The sequence below is a fragment of the Aspergillus multicolor genome, assembly GCF_047715735.1.
Source record: "Aspergillus multicolor strain CBS 133.54 unplaced genomic scaffold BDW74scaffold_2, whole genome shotgun sequence".
Taxonomy (NCBI): domain Eukaryota; kingdom Fungi; phylum Ascomycota; class Eurotiomycetes; order Eurotiales; family Aspergillaceae; genus Aspergillus; species Aspergillus multicolor.
The window spans coordinates 196,658-218,182 of NW_027395953.1; the positions used below are offsets into that span (position 1 = coordinate 196,658).

A 21,525-nucleotide genomic window follows, 5' to 3' on the forward strand; every position below is an offset into this window, starting at 1 on the left:
GCAGAGAGCAAACAAGGTAAAAATATTACTATAATAGAGTGTATCTGCGCTGACGGCTGGCTTATAAATCCCTTCTTTATCTTTAAGGCAAGCGGAACTCATATAGAGTGCTGGTATTAAGGCAGCAAGGCCTTACTGGCTAGTACTATAACAGTAATCTCTGTAAATAAATGGATATTAGACAAACTCGCGCTTGGCTAGCTAATTAAATTTAATCAGGCTACTAAAAAGTGTACACAAAGAAATAAGAACTAATACTTAATATTTAACGGCCACGGCTCGCACTTTATACTTAAATTTTTACAATACTGCAAGGCTAATAATATTATTCCCTTTAGATTCCTTCCTTATTTAACTCACCTTTGCCAGCCGCTTAATGGGAAGCCCTTTCTTAATTATAAGCAGTAATTCTGGCTTCTAAATAACAACTTGTTATTCTGGGGTGGCCGGCTGTACGGGAAGAACAAATTTCTTGAAGTTATTGCACCAGTATGCCAGAAGGCCTTCACGCAGTGTATTATTCGAGAATTCTTTAAAGACCAAGGGATCTGGCCAGTTAACGGATCCTAAATTGTCCAGCAGCTTCGCGAGAAGCTAGTACTTCCTGATATATTCATGCTAAAGCTCCGCGGAAGCCATACACCTCCGCAATTATTATTATCCAGTGTTAAGAATAGCCCTCCAGCAATAATTAATGCGCTTGCAAGGAATTAGGAAAAGATTATAAAGGAATTAACTAATCTTTTAGATAAAGCAAGGTGGAATTTAACCAAGATCTTTTAACACCAATAGTTAAAGCTGGAGGAGTTACAAATAACATAGGAGTTAATTCGCAGGATATGCTCCGCGCAAGAGCCTTAACGCTAAAATTATAGTAAGCATCAGGTTAAACTGCTATCCCATAATGGAATTATAAAAGTTCGCGATGCAATTTATTTAATTAAGGATAGAAAGGCCAAAGATCACGTGGCAGAAGAGAAGCGGCTTGCAAAGCAATTTAAGAAAGTATATAAATATAAGCCCCCCAAGCGCTCGGAGGAAGTGATTTAGCAGGCAATTAAGAACAAGAGACATGCTAGAGAGACAGGAAAGGACTTTTTTATTAATAAATAGCAAATTCGTTATTATATAGCCTTAAATTTTAAAAAAACAACGAAGAAAGTGTGACTACGAAGAAAGCGTGGCGCACCCACTCGCCGAAGGCGGTGGGGGCGCTGAAAGGCACGGATATGTGCCGTCCCATCTTGCCCCTATACCGGTACACTGTACAATCTAGTCTCCCGTCCAAAATGCGATTCCTCTGGTAGGTTTCTATGCCTCTTGATCAAAACCCATCTTGACCTTCAACAGCCTCCACGGGATCGGGAGCAACTCTCGCGTAAGTCTCAGTCAAGCATTATAAGAAATAGTCTAATATTCTCTAGATCCTACAACAGCAAACAGCAGCAATCCGCTACGAACTAGGCAGCGGACACACCTACGACTTCGTCGAGGGCACAATCCCATGGGACGCAGACCCAAAGCTCAAAGGCACCATGCTCGACGGCGAAAAGACATTTACATATCTTGACCCAACCAGTGCGGAATCATGTCTACGCGCTACAGAGCTCCTCGAGCAGTACGTAGCCGCTGAAGGTCCATACGACGGGGTCATCGGGTTCAGCCTAGGGTCCATACTCGCACTCTCATGGATGATCCAGCGACAGCAAGAGAAGGAGACTGCACCCTTCAAAGTGGCGATATTCTTCTCCAGCATCTTTCCGCTCCGCGACATGGACGCTCTACGGCAGGGTCGCGTCGTCACACTGGAGAGCATTCCCGAGGAGTGCCTTGATCTGCCGACGGCGCATATCTGGGGGGCGAATGACGAGGGGCAGGAGCATGCGCAGAATACGCATCGAGCATGCAAGGCAGAGACAAGATCGGTGTATGTGCACGGCAAGGGGCATGAGATCTCGACGGCGCCTGATGACCTGATCAGCATGGTCAAGGTGATCAATCGGGCCATTCAACAGGTCTGTTCTTGAGTTTGAAGGAAGAGCAAGTTATGCAAGGGAGGGCCCAAAGTCAGATCTCGATCTGGAACCAATGTCAGGTCGCGATCTATTGGGAATGACATAGACCCATTTTTGAGTACAGACTGCAGTAATCCACACTTTCTGAGATCGCTTCTGTTATGCATATCATACTCTCCTCCCCGCCCACAGAGTTGGCAATAGCAAGGTGTCTCACTACGTGGCACTTCCGAAGCCTAGCGTCTGAACAAAGTGAACGCCGCATGCATAGGCGTCAAGCCAAGAACGAGAGCCCAAAGCTAATGACTTGGGACGGCTGGGCTCCGAGTATCACGGCTCAGCTGAAAGGCCCATGCAGGCAAGCAAAAGCAAGGGCCTTTCCCAGTCCACTGCCAAGTAACAATAGATTGCGCATAGAAACCCACGCGTAAGCTGCGAAGTACGTAAGAACTTTTTTCCAGTGTTCCGTAACCCGTCCATCAACGCTACAGGAAAAAACAGCCGCCTAAAGAAGAGCGTTCTGCAGCAGCAGGACGGACGCCCACAAAAAGCAAGCACAGGATTCCTCAGAGTCCAGTTACCAGGAGTAGACCAGAGAACAAACTTCGCCCATCGTTATAAGCTTGTTTGGTGAAGATAAGTGGCGCAATCCCAAGGAATAAACGCTTTGGCTGTCTCCAGGTGGCCCGCCAAGTTCAGCTGAGGATGAAGAAACGCCTGCAGAATTACGCCTACGCGACAAGGTGGCGGCTTACCTGCATACTCGGGGCAAAAGCAATAATCCTAGGCTGTGTAGCTGAAGAACTGAAATAGGAAAGATGAGCCGCTGATTCTGGGCTTCTGACGTGGATTAAACTTAAAGACAAAAAAATTAGATGTGCATTATTGAGATTCGGCAAGAGAAAGAAGTTCTCGCTATCATCGCGCATATTCCATCTAATTTCCACAAGCTCTTGTGGTAGCTTACCTAGAACATTGGACCTGCAAGGCGACTTTCTGGTATCTCACGCCCGCCGAAGGCCAGCTGAAGATGGGCGCCCAAGACCACCACCATATGACTGATCCAGTACAATCCGACACGGCTCCAGAATTTCTCCACGGGCTTCAATTGTGGGTTGTTGGTGTAGGGTATGTACCTGACAGTTCTCCCGCTCCGTCTAGCTCTCTGGCTAAATATGGCGGACTAGGTTATGTCTTGGACTCTTCTTACCGTCGTTAGAGGTCAGCATCGTGAGCACCTCGCTCATCACCATCACCGATGACTTCCGCGGCTTCGATCAGAGTACTTGGGTCATTACCTCGTATCTCCTCACCTATACGGGTATGCTCTTCTCAGTCCCGGGTCCTAGCCCCAGCTGAAGTATCCAGGGTTCCTCATGATCTGGTCCAAATGCGGTGACATCTTCGGCGTGAAGCCCTCGTTGCTGTGCTCGTTGATTGTCTTCGTCGCGTTCAGCGGAGGATGCGGAGGCGCGCAGAGCATGAACCAGCTGTATGTTTCCTCATCCTCAACTCGCCTCACAGGACATGACCTAGGCTAATGAAATGCTCAACAGGATCATCTGCCGGGCCTTCCAAGGGGTTGGTGCTTCCGGCGTTTACACCTTGACCCTCTTTTCGCTTCTGCGCCTGGTTCCGCAGAAGAAATATGACCTTATCGCCACTGTCGCGGCAGCCAATATGGCGTTGGGCCTGGTGTTGGGGCCTTTGATCGGAGGAGCGATCAACATGTCCGGTGATTGGCGTTGGATATTCCTGCTCAAGTAGGTGGTCGAAAATGAATTCCTCGACGCTTGGTGCTGACACGCCTACCTTCAACAGTCTTCCAGCGGGCGCCGTATCCTGGACTTTACTTCTGGTCGCCATGCCGAGCAGCTATCCGTACCTCAACTCTCCGTCACAAGCCGAAACAAGCGCAGTACAATCGAGACTGAGTTCGATCAAGGAGGCAGTTCTTGCAAAGCAGAAGGTATTCTTCCGCCAGGTCGATTTCCTTGGCGCATTCCTGGTCCTAGCTTTCTCGATGTTCATCATCGCCGCGTTACAAGAGGGAAACCTAAACTATGCATGGTCATCGGCGCTCATCGTCAGCTTTATAGTCGTCTCGGGCGTTCTGTTGCTGGCGTTTCTGGCCTGGGAATGGCTGGTTAGCCGGCGGGCTAAATGGAAGATCCAGCCAATGCTGCCGTGGCGATTAACTCGAAACCGCGTTTTTCTAGGCGTTGCCCTGTGAGCCCTCCTCTTCGAAGAATCTCATGAAGACCAACTGACCTCCTGTCATCACTTAGTGGTTTCCTCCTAACAGGTGCTCCATTGACCATCTGCGTCATAGAGCTTCCACAGCGCTATCAAACAGTCAATGAGTCCTCGCCACTCGGTGCGGGCGTCAAACTTCTTGCATACGCACTCAGCCAGCCAGTCGGGAGCTTCATCTGCTCGTCTTTGTCGGGTAGACTCAAAGTCCCCTTCGTATACATCATCATGGGCGGAGTAGTTCTACAGATCGTTGGCCTGTTCCTCCTCTCGTCGACCCCCACGACTATTGACGTATGGACAGGCCAATTTGGATACGCCGTCCTTGCCGGGTTGGGCGTAGGCCTGGCCGTTACCGCCGTGTATATTATGGTCCCATTGGTTGTAGATGAAGGCGATCAGTCGATTGCATTGGGCACGGGACTGCAATTGCGAATGTTGGGCGGAGCATTGGGCGTAGCCGTTGCAACGGCTATCTTGAACGACCATTTGCAAAGCGCGCTCAGACACGTAATATCTGGAGAGCAGCTGAGTGCTGTCCTGGAATCGCCGCGGGCTATTGGGTTATTGAGGCCGGAGGTACAAGTGCAGGTGAGAAGGATCTTCGGCGAGGCGTACAATTTGCAGATGAAGGCCGCTGGAGGCTTTTCAGCAGGGCAGGTTTTGGCCGTCTTGCTCATCTGGAGGAAGGAGCAAGTGAGATTTGTGAGGGATGCGAGGTAATCGTTGCTGATGAACTTCATTTGCAGTTGAGCTGGAAAGTCTCTTCCGAGTCGCGTTGAGCTAGTTGCTCTCTAATTCACGAATTGTTAAAGTAGTCAACGGTTCCGTCGAGCAGGATAAGAGAAGCAAACGACGCTCCTCGCAATGACTAGATGCATCTGCCATCCAAGATAGTAGTGAGATATTATCCTTTGCTCTGATTGGACCGATGCCCTATCAGAATCATCTTCCAAGGTTGCCGATTCAACTCCCAGTTCAGTTAAGTGCTGCTATCGTCCCTAGCATATAATGTATCCCGGGTATCTGAGTCTCTTTATCGATCACTTGAACATCGAACTTCGCACTCGGCTCGCTTGCAAAGCATGATATCGCTCCAGAGGGTTCTCATAGTGACTTTCCGGCGTTTCGTGTATGTGGTCGATGCCGGAAAACTCGGTTTCTCGGGCCTTGAAGCAACAACATGACTAGTTGCTTCGATTGGAGAAGATAAGCTCGTCGGAAAGCATGCACTGGCAGGGCTGCATACTGCGCTCTTCCCATTGGGAAGAGTTTATCCGATCTATCGACCCAAGTTCGACTCCAATGCAAGGGTGTTCTAACCACAATCTCTTAGGCGTGCAGGGGTGCAATGCCACGCTCTAATGAGAACGTGGTAAGATTACATGCAGTTAATGAATCGATTGACAGCTGGAAAACAAGGTCGGGAATAAAGCGAGACAAGATTTAGCGGCTTGAGCTTCTCTTGACGTGATAGTGGGCTGACGCAGGTCGAGCTCAGTCTCGTGCGGGATTTCCATTTTTAGGGAAGGAGCATGGGCCAGGTCACATCGCTTGGCTTTCCAGGAGTCCAAGGTCGCAATCAAGGCGATTCGCTATCAGGGGAGCTGGCGTTGAACCTCGGAAGGTGGCGGTGGTGTTGTTGTTGCTGCGGTGGAAAGCACGTGCATAGCGACTCGATCAACTCCCAACTCCAACTCCTCCAAACTTCCAAGCTTCAGACCCCACGATGGCCTCACCATACCATGGATCTCACGCAGGCCGACAGGAACCCTGCCAATCATCTCTCGCCAGATCCAACACGATCCAGGTGCAATTTACCGACCTCCGGCCTTATCTCAACGAATGACCGCTGCTCGCGAATGACCTTCCGAAGGCGAAGCCCAGACCGCGTGGGCTATCGAATCACTCATTTCATCGATTGACAGCGAGATAAACCGACAGTCAGGCAGGAAATGGACGATGAATGAACTGGGGGTGCGATTGGTTTTAAGGATGAGCCAAGTTTATCGCCCTCCTCTGGCTGGCCAACGGCGACCGATCCATTCCTCGTCGGGGTAGCGCCCACATCGACCTCGTTTCATTCGCCTGTTCCTCGATCGCGCGCACTGGCCAAGACACCAATTCCATGCGGAAAATGGCGCTCTCCGGGGTACACTTTACCCCTCCGGGCTGGGTGCGCAATATCAGAGGCTATCGCGGCTCCGAGACCGTGCCATGGGCCTCCGTAATCTTAACGACGGTTGTTATCGGTGACAAGTGACAGCCGTCACTTTGCGGATTCTCGAGTCATGATTTCTCCGATAAAGTGAAGGATGCTGTCCGGACAACTCTCTTGCTCTGATGTTTCCCTCGATTTCGTCCTTACATTCTCGCTACCAGTGCTGTCTTGCGGCACATTCTTGAGGACGGCACATAGCTCGGCTTTTCTCGCCGTTCGACGTCACACCAGCGGTGAAATTCCACCAGATTTCATTTTTTTACCAGCGGCCAGCGACGATACCAAGAGCGACCTCAGCCACGCTCCCCTTTCTGTACGACACCCGACTCGAGCTCTTTGTCTGTGCTCTTGTCCCTCTAGCATCTCTTTGTATCCGAAACTCTCTTTCGAACAGATCTTCAACGGCGCCACGCCTCTACCGATCGATCTACGCAATAGTGACTCGTCTGATCAACCGCACTGTTTTTCTCCGTTATCGTGCGTTTTCGAGCTCCATCCCCGCACAGTGGCAGCACGTGCCCCTTCACCGGAACGGAGTCATGAACTACAATGTGACGACAGAGGCAACACAAAATCGAACCGGTCGCATCTTTTTATACCGTACGTCTTAGAGCTGGGATTTCTTTTCGCTGGCCCCTGCCTGGGGCGGTCAATCCGCCATCGCAATGCAATCGATACTCCAACCGCGAGGAATCTACTCGGCAGTTCCTCCTGATGTCCGCACGAGGCTCCAAGACAACCCTACCCTCTTAGTGAGTTGGTGGGCGACGGGAGTTTCTCTTGCGATCATCGTTACCCGAGTATGCGGTCGCTATGTTCGCATCGAGCGCCTTTTCCGCGAAGACAAGATCATGTTGGCTGGAATTATCCCTTTACTGGCAAGGATGGCGTTCGTGCATGTGGTTCTGCTATGGGGTACCAACAATACAAAAGTGGACGGTCTAACGGAGGAAGATATTCGGCGGAGAGAAATTGGAAGCAGGCTGGTCCTTGCTGCCCGAATCTTTTATGCGATCTTGTAAGACTGGCTGAACTCTATTCCACGATTGGCGCTGCTAACACGAACAGCATTTGGGCCGCCAAGCTCACCGTCTGTGAGTTCCTGAATCGGATCGCCGGAATAACATGGCGACGATCAGTTCGCATCTTTCTCATCTTCGTATACTACTTCTTGGGATCAACCTTGCTCGCTGTTGTGGTTGCGACGCTCGCCGAATGTCAGCCGTTCACCCATCACTGGCAGGTTGTACCCGACCCGGGTCCGAGCTGTCGCTCTGGATATGCCAATGTCATCACCATGGGAGCCTGCGATATCATCACCGATCTGCTACTTGTCGGGTTCCCAATCTTTATCATCCTACGGACGACAATGGCTCTGAAACGGAAGATTCATCTCATACTTTTGTTCGCTCTCTCCTTGATACTCGTTGCCATCACCAGTTATCGGGTGCCGGCAGTAATCGCACATAAGGGCTCTCAGCAATATCGATCACTTCTGGCATCACTTGAAATCTTAGCTGCTACTGCGGTGTCCAACGTGGTGGTCATCAGTTCGTTTGTCCGTGACAAAGGCGTTAAGAAGATCAAGTACAAGAACAGCTTGGCCTCTGCCTCGGTCAATGAGAATCTTGATCAGAGCTCTACCCGCCGTGCGACTATCACTCATCACCAATGGGGCAGCGACTCTGACCTCGCACGCGATCTGGGTATCCGCCTTGACCCTGACCTGTACCCTAGTGAGCGCTCAGAACCGCGCCCAGCCCCCATGGCCACTGGTGGACTCGATCCGAATTGGTCATTCAGCCGGCAGACAACAGAACTCGACGACGACCATTCCTCCGGCAATAGCCTGGACATTAAAGTCAGTCCGCACGAATATCTACGCTCCAGCAGAACTACACACGGCCAGAGCCCAATCGAAAACACTCACGACCAAGTCCCCATCTTTGATGTCGGCGGCCTCCTCACTCAACCTACGCCTCCATCCACAAGCCATAACCACAACCACAATCTTCAAATTACTCTATCTCCTGCCAACCAAACTATCAGCTCAGGCGACCCTATCCTCCGCGACGTAGGCGGATTGCTTTCGGACTCAGGCGACCTATCACCCCTAACCACGTCACCTTCCCAACACACTTTACATTCCTCACTCAACACCCCACGCACAGGTGGTCTCCGCCGCGGCTCGCAGCAGGGCCGGCGGCGCTCAAGCGTGCATTTCAGCGATCAACCCGATTCATCTGTGCCCTCGTCGCGAACGCAGTCGGGTGTTTCAGCGACGATATTCGAGAACGCAGACGAGTTCGAGCTCCAAGATGTAGGGGGCTTGCTTTCGAGGAGTCGGGATCGCACATGATTATGATACACGGCTGATCTAGCTCCTGGTGTGTATGAGTAGGTTGGTTGCATCTACTGGCATCGCATGCTTTACTCATGAAGCCCACGAATTTTTACTTAGCGATGGCGTTTCGGATGGAAATGTTGGAAAACTGGGAAATTACACACGGATTCCATATACATATATGTATACATACTTAATATTATCATCACAAATTACAAGAAAGTGCACTTGCAGATATAACCCGGGTAATTCTACCGTTCTAGGGCCAGATATATATCTTCCAAACCTCGTGCTAAAACCCATACTTCCCCTTGATAAGATCCGCCACCCTCTCCGCAACCGCATAAACAATACTCGTCAAATGCCCACTAATCTGAGCTGGGAGGACAGATGCATCGATAACCCTGACGTTCTCAGTTCCATACACAACTAGACTACTACCGACCACGCCCCCGAGTTCTCTAGGCAGCATTGCCGCTGTGCCAATGAGGTGATGGTTTGGCGTAACTACACACAAATGTCAATAGAGGCAACCTTGAGATCGGGGACATGGTCGAAGAGACATACACGAACTTCGAATCCAGCCTTCCCAATCAGCATTAGTAGCATTATCCGGTACTTCTTCAGTACTGGGCTGCAGACGATCCCCAACATAACTTCTGATCGGCTCTGTATCCCAGAAGCGGGTAACGACGTCCGCGATCCGTACTTGTAACTCTGCATCCCAGTCAATACCGAGATAATTCGGGTCAATCGCTGGGAAAACGCTTGGATCAGAGGAGGTGATATGTACATTTCCCCGCGAGAAGGGGAGGAGGATGAAGAATGCGCTTCCGACATTGCTTCCTATCCCTGTTGTCAGGATCTCGACGAAGGGGACGTCCTGCTCGAAGATTAAGGAATGTTGGATTCTGTAGAGCTGTTCAAGTGAGGTAGCGGAGAAAGCGTTGTTCGTGCAGTTCGCGATTGACTCAGCCCATAAGGGGAGTTGTGCCAATATCTCGTCGGCAGCTGTATCAATTTTGGACCCGAAGATATCGGATGCGTTGAGATAGGTTACGTACGGCACAAACCCGTCGAATGTGAGATTCGAGGTGTAAGCTATGAAGTTGTTCGGCTGGTCGATTGCGTTTTCGCCTACGGCCGGAAGGGCAATTTTAGTCGTGATGTTTAGGGGTTCTAGAATCCTGCTTGTGCCTTAGTCTCTCCTCTCTTTAACCAAGGTAGGAATGGGAAGTAAAGATGTGAGGGAAGTGTGTACTCTGGGTTCCCAACGCCCGAAAGCTCCAGGATCGCTGGGGACCTGATGGACCCCGCGGAAAGGATGACTTCCCTCTTCGCATAGAGCGTTGCGATCTCGCCGGTGGGTGTTGTATATTCCACGCCCTCTGCCCTGGCTAGACTTGCATTCTCATCCTCAATCGTATCAGTGTCATCTTCCGCCCACAATATCCTCCTCACCTCCCCCTGCAGCAGTACCAAATTCCTCCTCTCCCGAACAGGATAATAATATGCTCTCGCAGCATCGCACCTGACATTCTCCTCTCGGTCCAAAGTCTGCGGCCAGATGAAGAACCCCCTCAGATCTCCACCATTCACATCCGGGTTAAAGGGTACATCCAAATTCTGCCATGTTTGGTTGACCAGCGATGCAAAGGAGCCGTTCTGTAGCCCATATTGGTAAGATACATGTACAGGGCCGGAATCACCGTGATAGCTGTCTATGAAGGACGCTCCCGCGGCAGATTGCGCAGATGTTGGTGGTGAGAAGGTCTCGGATTTGAGATGGTACGGCCAGAGAGAAGTCCATGTCCAGTTCTCGTTTCCGGCTGTTTCCCACGCGTTGAGTTGGGCTTCTGTTGCGCGGATGTATGTCATTCCTATGACCTGTCAATCATGACACCTCTTCGTCCAGAAGCAAGCTCTCAGTTTTGAGTAGGAAACAAACCATTAATCACACTCGTCCCGCCCCACGCCCGTCCTGCATGATACTCCATCTGCCTATTGCCCGCATTCTCCTGCGGCGTGGTTTGATACACCCAATCAATATGGGAGTTGAGGCCGGGACTCGCGCCAAAAGTGTCAACGCTGGTAACGTTAGGATTGTCGCCTTCATCTCGTCCTGCTTCGATGACGGCGATGGCGAGGTCTGGGATCTCGGAGAGTCTGTTTGCGACTGCTAACCCGGCTGTCCCGCCGCCGACGATTATGAAGTCGAATGTATCCAATGATGAGGGTAAGGGTTGGGATGAACTACCCGGGATGGTATAGAGGGTATATGCTAAGAAGGTTAAGATCTTGTGTTGCATGATTATAGTTCGTCTGCGGTGCACCTGCAAGGACGGGTTGTGCAAGTGTCACTGATCGACACGAGGCTGGGGATACTCGGGAAGGAAGTTGATGTGGACAGATTGTACCTTCAACAGAGTAAGCACCGTCAATAAATAGCAGGGGTATTACCGGGTTCCCCGCATTGTAGTTCGGCGAAATGTATGTGATCAATCAGGAGAACCTTACCTACCAGGCACAACCATTCGGCGTTACACAGCGCAGCGCCGTATATCGACCGAAGCAGTTAGCCGACCAAGACCGCAAGCACTGCTGCCGACTTGGCATTACAAGACGTGAACGAAGAATCAGAACAAAAGAATACATTTTGATATATCAGTGACAGTTGCGTACTGTACAGGACACGCTTCGGCTTCATCCTCCCCGCTCACCGTATCTATCTATTAGATCACCAGACAAAACAAGGCATCAAATCGGCAGAAACAAAAGAAAAAATGCATATTCTGACTATGCATTTAGTAAGCGTTTCGGCTCATGTCCGATCGGAGACGGTTGTAGTCGAGGATGCCCTCGATGCTGCCGACGGCGCTGAGGGCGATGTCCTGATCCCACAGCTTGCGGTTGGCGAAGTCCATGACGTGCTTCTCGGTGATGTTTCCGATCGTGCGCTCGATGTCCTCGGGGGAGAGGCGGCGGCCGGTGGTGATGATTTGGCGACCAATGTCTTCGGCAACGGCGGTGGTACCGTCGAGGGAAAGGAGGATGGAAGCCTTGAGCTGGGCCTTGGCGCGCTCGACCTCGGCGGCGGTGACGTTGAAGGACAGGCGAGACCACTCGCGGAGGGCGAAGTGGATGAGGTCGTCAACCTTGGTCAGGTTCTCGGAAACAAGGTAGATACCCCAGAGACTACACAATTAGCAGAAGCTTGAATAACTATACAAAGACGACGGCTTACCCAGTGTCGCTGTAGCTGGTGGAGAAGCTCATGAAGCTGTTGGCGAGGTTGTTGCGCTCAACGAAGGAGCTGAGCTTGCTGCCAAGGTAGGGAGAGTTGCCCATAGCACGGTCCCAGTTACCGACGATGGCCTGGGCGACAAGGGCAGTGAAGTAGTCGTCATCCTTCCAGCTGACACCCTCAACGGCAAGGGCGATGTGGGCAGTGGGAAGGGTGTCGTCACGGACACGGACCTCAGAGCCGATGAAGTCGGGCTGGCGCTTCTGCTCAGCGGTGAGGGCGGCGAGGGCGGAGGTAGGGGGCTTGCTGGGGAGAGAACCGAAGTGCTGCTCAGCGAGCTTGACGAGCTGCTCGTGGGGGATACCACCAGCACCGACAAGAACCATGCGGTCAGCAGTGTAGTTGGTCTTAATGTAGTCGGTCAGGTTGTCGCGGGTGATGGTCTGGATGTTCTCCTTGGGGCCGAGGATGGTACGGCCGAGGGGCTGGTGCTGGTAAGCGGTAGCGTGAAGGTGGTCGAAGACAACCTCCTCGAGCTGCTTGTCAACCTCCTCCTGCTCGCGGAGAATCACGTCCCTCTCGCGTTCGATGGCAGCGGGCTCGAGCTTGGAGTTCTGGAGAATATCGGCGAGGATATCGACGGCCTTGGGGACATCGTTGTTGAAGGACTTGGCGTAGTATACGGTGTTTTCCCTCTAGAAACATTGTTAGTGTAAATGACGCAAACCATCCTTCGGTCCTTCGATCCGAACGTACCGATGTGTAAGCGTTGAGGTGAGCGCCCATGTTCTCGATCTCGAGCTCCAATTGGTGCTGGGAGCGCTTGCTGGTGCCCTATAACCTGTTAGCTGTCGCTCGTTAGCATCAGTTGAAGCTACACACCTTGAAGGCAAGGTGCTCCAGGAAGTGCGCAGTTCCGTTGGTCTTGTCAGTCTCTGCCCGGCTACCGGCGTCGATCCAGACACCGACGGTCGACGTTTGAGCCCATGGGGAGTAGTCAGTGGCGATCTATATCCGTTAGCACCTCGAGGACACGATCTCGTATACCAATGCGTCATCGTACCGTGAAACCGTTGGAGAGGGTGGTGGACTGGGTGGTGGACGGGAGGGCGACGGGGGAAGCAAAGCCACGCTTGACGGGCTGGATGGACTTCAGGGCGGCGCGACTGCGCAGAGCCTGGTTGAAGTTGTACGCAAGGCGCCGGGAAGCCATTGTGAGGAGATAAAAAGTGGGTGTGGAGAGGGGAGGAGGTAAAGCAGAGGATGATGAGGCAGCGACCCTGGAGTTGCGAGGTTGAAGTTCGGAAGTCAAATTGTTCGCCAGCCAGCCAGCCAATCACATGACCCGCTTTTCCAACGCCGCTCCGACACTTTCCTAGCCGCCAGCTACATCATCAGACACCTATTTCTGAACGATTTATTCCATTTATTGACGCTACAAACAACTCTTCACTTGAACTGACTAGCATACCGTCGCACATTCTCAACCATCGGTATATCCTCTGAAAATCCCAGACCCAGCGCCCGAGCCGGGTTAAAATGCGGCGACCACGTCTGCACAATCCGATCGATATCCGCGTCGTACTTCTCCTCGACCAGCGCCCGTCTGTCCTTCCCACCGACCTCCTCCAACGCATCCAACATCTCCTGCACACTGACCACAAGCCCAGGCAAATTGACAGACCTCGAATCCCCAAACGCCTCACCGGGAACGCTAGCGGCATGAATCAAGTTCTTGACTACCGTATACGGCGAGCAAATCCACATCTCCGTCTCCCTGCTAACCGGGAGAACCGCCTTCTCGCCGTGGAACGGCTCGCGAATGATCCCGCTCGCAAAACTACTCGCTGCCTGCGTGGGTTTTCCTGCTCGAACAGTCACAGTAGGCAGACGCACGGCGCGGCCGTCGATGAACCCACGGCGCGAGTAGTCGTTGAGCAAGAACTCGATCATGAGCTTCTGCGTACCATATGAGGATGAGGGCACGGGTGGGAAGTTTGTCTCGTCGATGACGAAGCCCTTGGGCGCGAGTCCGTAGACTGCTAGGCTAGACGTAAAGACGACTTTGACGCCCGGCTGAACGGCGCGCAGCCGGTCCAGGATGTACTTGGTTGCGTCGAAGTTGACGCGCATTCCGAGCTCGAAGTTGGCCTCTGCGCCGCTGGACATGATCCCGTGGAGCAGGTAGACGGTGTCGTAGCGGTTGGACGAAGTGAAGACCTCGTCGACGACTTTGGATGAGGTGAGATCGGCTTGGATGCACTTTGCTCGCGATTCATGTTGTGCTGCAGATGCAGGGACGCCGGGGGCTACGACGTCTGCCAGTGTCACGGTCAATTCTGGGGAGCTGTTGAGAAGGGCAGATGCTAGTTCCTGGCCGACGTAGCCACCCGCACCAGTAATCAGAATCGACATCTTGGTTATCTTGCGGAATGGAAGCAGAAGAACTGAAGAATATCGAAGGTGTTATAGAGATGACTTGATGGCGAATCTTTGAGCTGGAGGTCTTTTTAAGTACACTTCCTGCGGGGTATCCCCAGGAATATATCCCTCACCCTGCACTCATATGCCTCTCTTTCAAGTAGCAAAAGCTGCACTGTGATTAGCTGATGTCAATTACCATCCCGCAGCAATTCCGAAGTCGAATGAGTCGGGCAACAGGCCGACTACCGAGCTGGCGTGGTGCGAGATTTAGGACCGGGGCAAGTCCGAGATATTCGACTACGAGCGATTACTCGGGTAGCAAGCCAGAACTTGAAGAGAAAAATGAATTAACTCCATGCGTTACATGTCCAGAAACACATCTAAATTCCTGATGACATAGAACAAAAAGCGAAACAGATCAAGAAAAATCGTAGCACACTCGACGCCAGGACAGAGCACAAGAATTAAGACATGAGAGGGAAAAAGAAGAAAAAACCGTTACAAAGACACCTGCTTTTTAAGGCTTTTACGACGAGCGACTGTAGATACCAGAGACGATACAGTGGTCTCGCTCGAAGGGCTCCAGGGTCAGCTGCTCCTTGGGCTTGATCTTCTCATCTCTCATCTTCTGGACCTCGCGGGCGAAAACGACCTCGGGCTTGGCCGTGCTGTCGATACAGCTAGCCTTGACGGAGATGATGACACCACCGCCGGACTTGAGGAACATGTGGGCGTTCAGGCCGACGATACGGGCTTGGTCGGGCTGGGCAACGTCGGCAAAGATGACGTCGACCATGGGGACGAGCATACGGTAGCGCAGAGGGTGACGGGCATCCTCGACGATGGGGATGACGTTGGTGCGGTGAGTAGCCATGCCGATCAGGTCACGGCCGGAACGGTGGGAGAATTCGACGGCGTAGACGTTTCCGGTAGGGCCGACGATATCAGCAACGTGACTGACGGATGTACCGCTGGCGGAACCAAGGTAGAGAACCTTGGAGCCGGGGCGCATGTAGATGTCGTCGAGACCACCGAGGATACCGGCAGCCAGCTTAGAACGGAAAGGGTTCCAGACACGGTACTCAGTCTTGGTGACAGCTCCATCCTCGGCCGCGGGGCCCTCAACAGCAATGCGCTTCTCGCCGTAGACAGCCTCGCCGGGAGTCAAGTTCTTGGTGACGAGCAGATCCTCCTTGCCACCGCGGGCAACGAAAACACCGGCGTGACGGTGAGGTTCCTTGAAATAGGTTAACAAATGCTAGGCTATTGTAACGGCCTGCAAATCACTCACAATGATGACCTTGGCACCACCCTTAGCACCGGCACCACCTCCACGGCCACCGCCGCGACCACCACGGCCGCCACGGCCGCCGCGAGGAGCACCACGACCGCCTCCACGGCCACGGGGAGCACCACCGCCGAAACCACCTGAGCCGACGAAGAAACTGATTAGCGAATGCCCTGTCAAGGAGAGACTGGACGGCGTGAGTCGCGTGTGCCTCAAGGTCAATCCAGTCGTCAAGCATCCGTAGACGCTGAGCTAGATCGACTTCAAAAGCACAGCACGCTGGCAGGCTCCAATCTCTCATGATGTAGCTCGGTCACAAACCTCGACCACCACCACGGCCACCACCGCGTCCACCACGGTCACCGAATCCACCACGGCCACGAGGGGCACCACGTCCACCTCGGCCACCACCGCGATCACCGAAACCCATTATGATATGTGAATTGAGGTTGTGTAGGAAGGTTTAATCGAAATCGGAGCCGCAGAAAGAGGCTACCGGAAGAGCTATGGCGAGGAGAGTTCGGAGGGTGAAGGGATTACTCGAAGGGCGATGAACGTCAGATGCGATAAGGAGACGTTGTTGAGATGAAAAAATCACGAAGATTTCACGCCCGCACTGGCAGTCAAGATTCGGGGAAGGCCGTGGAGCTCGTCGTTGTTGCGGTCGAGTTTTTTCGCCAGACTTTGGGATTCGGATCTTTCGAAAATTTAGGCGCTAGTCTGTTTGGGGGCTAGACCGGCGAGCTCTGTGGGTGCTGAGTCATGTGACTATAGACGAGATCACATGAGTGCCAAGGCATGGAGATTTGAGTCTCGGGAGAATCTCGGGATCGCTCCGTCTTATCGCCCAGAGCCAGAGCGAGAGCCTGCTGGATTGGGTGATCTCTGGAAACTCCTCGAGTCCGATGCCTTTGCATTCGTTTGTGTACACGATAGGATACCCTTCAGGGCTGAATCTCATAGATTGAGATTCGAATATGTGGCTTGTTTCCTTGAAAGACAACCTAGTAGGCCTCATTCCACCTATGTCAACAAGAAACCCCGTCATCAGGCCTGACGTCCACCACGCACTGAGGGCAAAGATCTGCTTGAATACGTGTAGATGGCTCAAGGCGAGCACCTCGAACTACTTGAACCAAGAGGCGCAGGCTGGATACGACAATGAGCACACGTTACCCCACCGGAGGCTCATTATATATCTCAATGTCACGACTTTGCAAATGTTCAACCGCAATGAGAAACAGCCAGTGACATCATTATCAAGATATCCGTCTTATTTTGATCTGAAGATCTCCGACATTAATAGGACTACAGTCCATTATGCCGGCGTTCATTCCTTGAGACGGCATTTAGGTGCTTCACGGCATTGCAGGCTTCAATACCTAGCGCCGCCCCGTTGGACTTACTACAAGGTGCAAGGGCAAAATATGACTTCTATCTACATGGACCGGCAAAATGAAAGCCTTCATGCGATCTATTCTATATGGGAATCTTGGATAAAGGGCAAGTATACTCTGGCCGCTCTGGAGCTTGATGCCGTAGGCTCGAAATTCGAAATAAACGTGTCGACAGCGTCCCAAGGCTAAATCCTGGTGCAAAAGAAGACCACAAGGTCTTCTTTAGACGTGAACTGTCAAATTTCGATCCAAATCATTTGGCCGTCGCCAGCTCCTTTCCTTTTTCTGAGATATCTTGCTCCATATTTATGGAGATAGGGCAGTAGCCCTAAGTTTGCTGTATGAACGCATATGTCCAATCCTACAAGCACTGTATTGGCACAGCCACGCTTCAGGCAAGGTCAGGGAGCGCCAGACATGTCATCGCTGAAGAATCCTTGTCATCCGGGGTACTGCGCCATCCAAGTGGCCATTTCCCTCGGCGGCCGAAGGACCCCGGACGACAAGGATTCACTGTGCCGACCCCCGTATATAAACTGTACGATTACGGAGCCGCTGGTGTTCGTGGCTGCTGATCAACTAAAAGGCCTACTTTCTCACCTAAACTTGTCGACTTTGTCCTGAATCTTACCCACAGCTGAACTTGTAGAGTCTGAATTAAGCATGGTGTCGAGCGGGGACCCGCGTCAATGGTATATTGCTCGGCAATTGCAACTGAAGGCTTCAAACTATTCTGTATCTCCAGCCTGGGCTCAACCGAACCGGCTGGATCGGCTAGATCCATGGGGTAGATTAGAAGCTAACCTTCATACCCATTTCTAGGCAAGGAAAACCACCAACCAAGGCCGTGTCTTAAAAGACCACCCTATAATGCCGGCTATTATGGAATAGGTCGCCCAAGCACAACATATGTGGCCTGACAACATACCATACGGTAACCACGTGGTCTAGATGAGCGGCTAGTATAAAACACCAAGTTATCCCCAGCCAAGCTTTCCTGCATCAACTTCCCCGCCTCAACGTCAGATGTCTCTGGACACCCTACCATCAGAGGTCCTCAACCTCATCATCGATCATCTGGGCGATATTTTGCCTCCTAACTACGAGAATCAAGCGAATGAACCACCATCAACAAAGGGCCTTTCCCGCTATGCAGCGATTTCAAGAAAGTGGCAGGCTGCTGTTGAGCAGTATACATTTTCAGAAATCAAAACGAGCAGCAGTGACCTTACACAATTGAAGCAGATAATCAGTTCCCGCCGGAGCAAATTCGTGCAGGTACTTTACTATCAGATTGATCTTCCCGTGTACAGCGAGAGTCGAAGCCGCTGCGTTGAGCGACGACGGGAACACGAAGCCAACCTAATTGCGTTCCGAAATGGCGTCAGAGAACTCTGGGAAGAGCTATCAATGTGGAATGACGGTGACAAACCATCCGCAGGGTTGTGCCTAGTACTTACGGCCGATGCACCGGTCATTTACCCAGGAGGTCTTGGAAATGGCCGCTGGGCGTATCTGGAGCATAGTCTCACGCTAGATGACTCTGATAATGGGGATACTCGGCTTCCCGACATCCCTAGTATCACCTCCTTAAACATTGCGAATACTGGTCGACGCATCCATCCGTCTGCTATCGGTACACTCTTGGCCAGTCTTCCGAACATACGAGATTTGGATCTGAAGATCCACCCGATACAACGCATGCACAATGCTCTTGTCACAGAACATATTAACGCCTTAGCGCATGCTCTGGAGACCCCGACGTTAGCCAAACTAGAGAAGCTCCGAATCTGGCTGGGTCAGCACGCACCACGCGACCACAACCATGACCCGGCTGTATCCCAAGATCCGTCCTATCCCCAAGGTGATATTCTGAACAAAGCCGTATCCAAGCTGGCGCAGCAAAGTCTCAGGGAACTCTATCTGGACGAAGCGTGGATGATATCGCCTGCTCTCTTCACGGCTAGCGATACAGAGAACAGCGACGACTTGTCATTTCCGTACCTAAAGACTGCGAGCATCAGCTTCCCACTCATCACGTACGACGGTCGGTGGCTGTACACCGGAGACCCTGGCGATATACCTCCGCAGAAAGAGAATGCCCCGCAAACATTTAGGCAAGAGCCAGAAGCAGAACCGGACTTAGACTTCAACCCAGAGGGCGGAGACGATATTGACCGCTATCACGAGAGTCTTGTAGATGACGACGAACCAGGCCACCCATGGAGAATCATCCCTGACTCCGAGGCGTTCGACCCTATAGTCCACTCGCTGGCCGCGGCAGTCCTGAAGATGCCGAGCCTCGAGCACCTGAAAGTTGAAACGACACCGACTGCAGCGGACTTCGCGTACTATGAGATTGCATTTGAATTTCTCCGTCCGGGCCTCGTAGCTGATACAGTCCCGCTGCAAGATCGGACTGCCGCGCACCAAGGGAAATGGAGGTGGATCGTGTCGCTTGGGATTGAGGCGTCTTGGCTTCTACCGGAGGATATTAGGGAGCTTATGGAGCGCCGTGTAGGCGAAGACGGGGAGGTTCTTCTATATAAGATGTGATATGCTTGGGATATATTGGACGAACCCGGAACTTTATTTATGTTGCTTTAGATGCTTGATACCTTTAATCAGTCTTGCTTCAAACCAACTTTGCCTGTCTTGAGCAGGCCCTAGAACCCAATAAAGGTGCAAAGAATCATAGATCCGAACATAGTCCAGAAGCTAGCGCGGTACCCATTCATCAATGCTTTTTCTCGGCTGTCGTCTGTGCCAGCCGAAACAACCGTAGAAACAACCTGGAGGACAGCGAGACCCAACGCATTACCGAACTGCGAGGCTGTATTGAACACCGATTCAGCCAGTGCCTGCGTATCTTTTGCAAAGCTATCGGTGATTACGATGAGGCCGACTGTGTAGAGCGCTCCAAAACTAACGGGCTGCAGTACATGAGCAAGGAAGCCATTGGCCCAGTATGGGGCTGAGGGCTGGACGAGCGCCATGAGTGGAGTCGATACAGCGCAGATAGCGGATGCTGCAGTGACGATCCGGAACGCGGAGATTCTGTGTACGAAGAGGCCCACGATTATGTTCACTAGGACCCCCGCCACGAGGCTGGGTAGGATGCGGATGGGGGCGGAGAGGGACTAGACTTCTTGGAAGCTGGGTTTGATTAGTCAAACGGGGGAATAGTCTTTATGGATGGCGTAGTCACTTATCATAAGCTGGCGAAGAGCTCCATGGCGTTAAGCACTCGGTTGGAAAGCGCCACTGTTGCGCAGATGCTCGAGAATGATCGGTTCTTCCATAGTGCGTTTGGAATTAGGGCTGGTTTGCCTGCATTTACTCGGTGATGGGGCCAGGCGATGAATGCTGGGAAGGCAGTGGCAGTGAAGCATAGAATGGTAATGTATTCGGGTGACTTGATGCGGGATGGGTCGACACTGAGGGTTCTAGCTTCTGGTCAACATCAACGAAGCGAGGGCAACTCACGCCAGAAGATAACAGAGCAGCGACATGAAGGCTGAGCCCAGACCTGCTCCGACCCAATCAACATTGGTCCTCAGTCTGCGCAAAAGTCGACCGTCCTGAGGAATAGCATTCCGGCAACGCCCAGAACCCCATGATGGAAACGACCAGTGTCATCCCACTGCAGATATACCAGCCTAGCCGCCAGCCAACAGTACCAACTATGACTCCCCAACCACCAGCCCGAGAGAAAACCCAAGAGGCAGGCTAAGACCCAGACACGAGAAAGCTAAATTGCGGCCCCGACCCTGAGGAAGGACTTCACCGAGCAAAGAGACGGAGGACGCGAGATGTAGCGCAAGTTCAACACCCTGCAACGCCCTCAAAGCAACGAATTCCTGGTCATTGCGAGAAAGACCTTGTCCGAGCATCAGGGCGCCACTGGCGAACGATTCAACGAGCTCGACCCATCAGGGACCGTGGACAGCGTCGGCAATCGACCCGGCTAAGAGAAGGGTTGACGCAGTAGCAAGGCTTCCCACCGACAAAGGCCACAGTGATATTGAGGCTGGGAGCTTTAGATTCTCGGTAATTGTAGGAAGACCAACAGTGACAAGGCCATTGATCACACTGGCTGGGAGGGTGACGACGGAGAGCCGAATTGTAGCCACGAGCTGCTGGAGATGAGTTGCGGCGCCATTGCGCATTTCGTAGCGAAACACAGACTTGGATGATAAAAAGATGGCTGTCTCCAGGCTCTTGACAGACGGTGTTGTGTTAAAGGAAGGCGCGCCTTAGTTGTCCTTATACCTAAGCGAAAGTTGGTTCACCTCGGCCACTCAACAACTTTTCCACTCCAATCACGTCAGCTTTATGA

At 52.1% G+C, this 21,525-nt stretch overlaps 8 protein-coding genes across 8 annotated transcripts; 4 read left to right on the forward strand and 4 right to left on the reverse strand.

Moving 5' to 3' along the window:
* Window positions 1-1,289: 1,289 nt before the first annotated feature.
* Window positions 1,290-4,991, forward strand: BDW74DRAFT_173160 (uncharacterized protein; the record flags this gene model as incomplete). Its single annotated transcript, XM_073727732.1, has 9 exons — window positions 1,290-1,303; window positions 1,351-1,378; window positions 1,425-2,015; window positions 3,004-3,143; window positions 3,203-3,336; window positions 3,384-3,507; window positions 3,572-3,778; window positions 3,837-4,244; window positions 4,304-4,991. The coding sequence occupies 9 exons, from the start codon at window positions 1,290-1,292 to the stop codon at window positions 4,989-4,991; spliced, it is 2,334 nt and encodes a 777-aa protein (XP_073588390.1).
* Window positions 4,992-6,674: 1,683 nt separating this feature from the next.
* BDW74DRAFT_42345 (putative integral membrane protein Pth11-like) lies at window positions 6,675-9,040 on the forward strand. Its single transcript, XM_073732754.1, has 2 exons — window positions 6,675-7,507; window positions 7,558-9,040. Exons 1-2 carry the CDS (start codon window positions 7,155-7,157, stop codon window positions 8,846-8,848), a joined length of 1,644 nt encoding a protein of 547 aa, XP_073588391.1. The 5' UTR covers window positions 6,675-7,154; the 3' UTR covers window positions 8,849-9,040.
* Window position 9,041: 1 nt separating this feature from the next.
* Window positions 9,042-11,142, reverse strand: BDW74DRAFT_186185 (GMC family oxidoreductase; the record flags this gene model as incomplete). Its single annotated transcript, XM_073731208.1, has 4 exons — window positions 9,042-9,340; window positions 9,401-10,020; window positions 10,095-10,713; window positions 10,782-11,142. The coding sequence occupies 4 exons, from the start codon at window positions 11,140-11,142 to the stop codon at window positions 9,126-9,128; spliced, it is 1,815 nt and encodes a 604-aa protein (XP_073588392.1). The 3' UTR covers window positions 9,042-9,125.
* A 495-nt stretch (window positions 11,143-11,637) lies between these two features.
* Window positions 11,638-14,492, reverse strand: BDW74DRAFT_165099 (bifunctional SDR family oxidoreductase/M16 family metallopeptidase; the record flags this gene model as incomplete). The annotated part of the gene is made up of 6 exons (XM_073726376.1): window positions 11,638-12,028; window positions 12,078-12,772; window positions 12,834-12,911; window positions 12,960-13,085; window positions 13,141-13,357; window positions 13,549-14,492. 6 exons carry the CDS (start codon window positions 14,490-14,492, stop codon window positions 11,638-11,640), a joined length of 2,451 nt encoding a protein of 816 aa, XP_073588393.1.
* A 468-nt stretch (window positions 14,493-14,960) lies between these two features.
* Window positions 14,961-16,439, reverse strand: BDW74DRAFT_42413 (rRNA 2'-O-methyltransferase fibrillarin family protein). Its single transcript, XM_073732755.1, has 3 exons — window positions 16,111-16,439; window positions 15,793-15,929; window positions 14,961-15,738 (listed from the first exon to the last, which is right to left on the reverse strand). The coding sequence occupies exons 1-3, from the start codon at window positions 16,217-16,219 to the stop codon at window positions 15,028-15,030; spliced, it is 957 nt and encodes a 318-aa protein (XP_073588394.1). The 5' UTR covers window positions 16,220-16,439; the 3' UTR covers window positions 14,961-15,027.
* Window positions 16,440-16,650: 211 nt separating this feature from the next.
* BDW74DRAFT_143499 (uncharacterized protein) lies at window positions 16,651-17,625 on the forward strand. The gene has a single exon (XM_073722880.1). The coding sequence runs from the start codon at window positions 16,767-16,769 to the stop codon at window positions 17,373-17,375; it is 609 nt and encodes a 202-aa protein (XP_073588395.1). The 5' UTR covers window positions 16,651-16,766; the 3' UTR covers window positions 17,376-17,625.
* Window positions 17,626-18,105: 480 nt separating this feature from the next.
* On the forward strand, window positions 18,106-19,903 carry BDW74DRAFT_143500 (uncharacterized protein). The gene has a single exon (XM_073722881.1). It carries the CDS (start codon window positions 18,213-18,215, stop codon window positions 19,740-19,742), a length of 1,530 nt encoding a protein of 509 aa, XP_073588396.1. The 5' UTR covers window positions 18,106-18,212; the 3' UTR covers window positions 19,743-19,903.
* On the reverse strand, window positions 19,853-21,483 carry BDW74DRAFT_186194 (putative MFS transporter; the record flags this gene model as incomplete). The annotated part of the gene is made up of 5 exons (XM_073731209.1): window positions 21,150-21,483; window positions 20,885-21,089; window positions 20,673-20,767; window positions 20,434-20,632; window positions 19,853-20,326 (listed from the first exon to the last, which is right to left on the reverse strand). The coding sequence occupies exons 1-5, from the start codon at window positions 21,353-21,355 to the stop codon at window positions 19,853-19,855; spliced, it is 1,179 nt and encodes a 392-aa protein (XP_073588397.1). The 5' UTR covers window positions 21,356-21,483.
* Window positions 21,484-21,525: the final 42 nt, after the last annotated feature.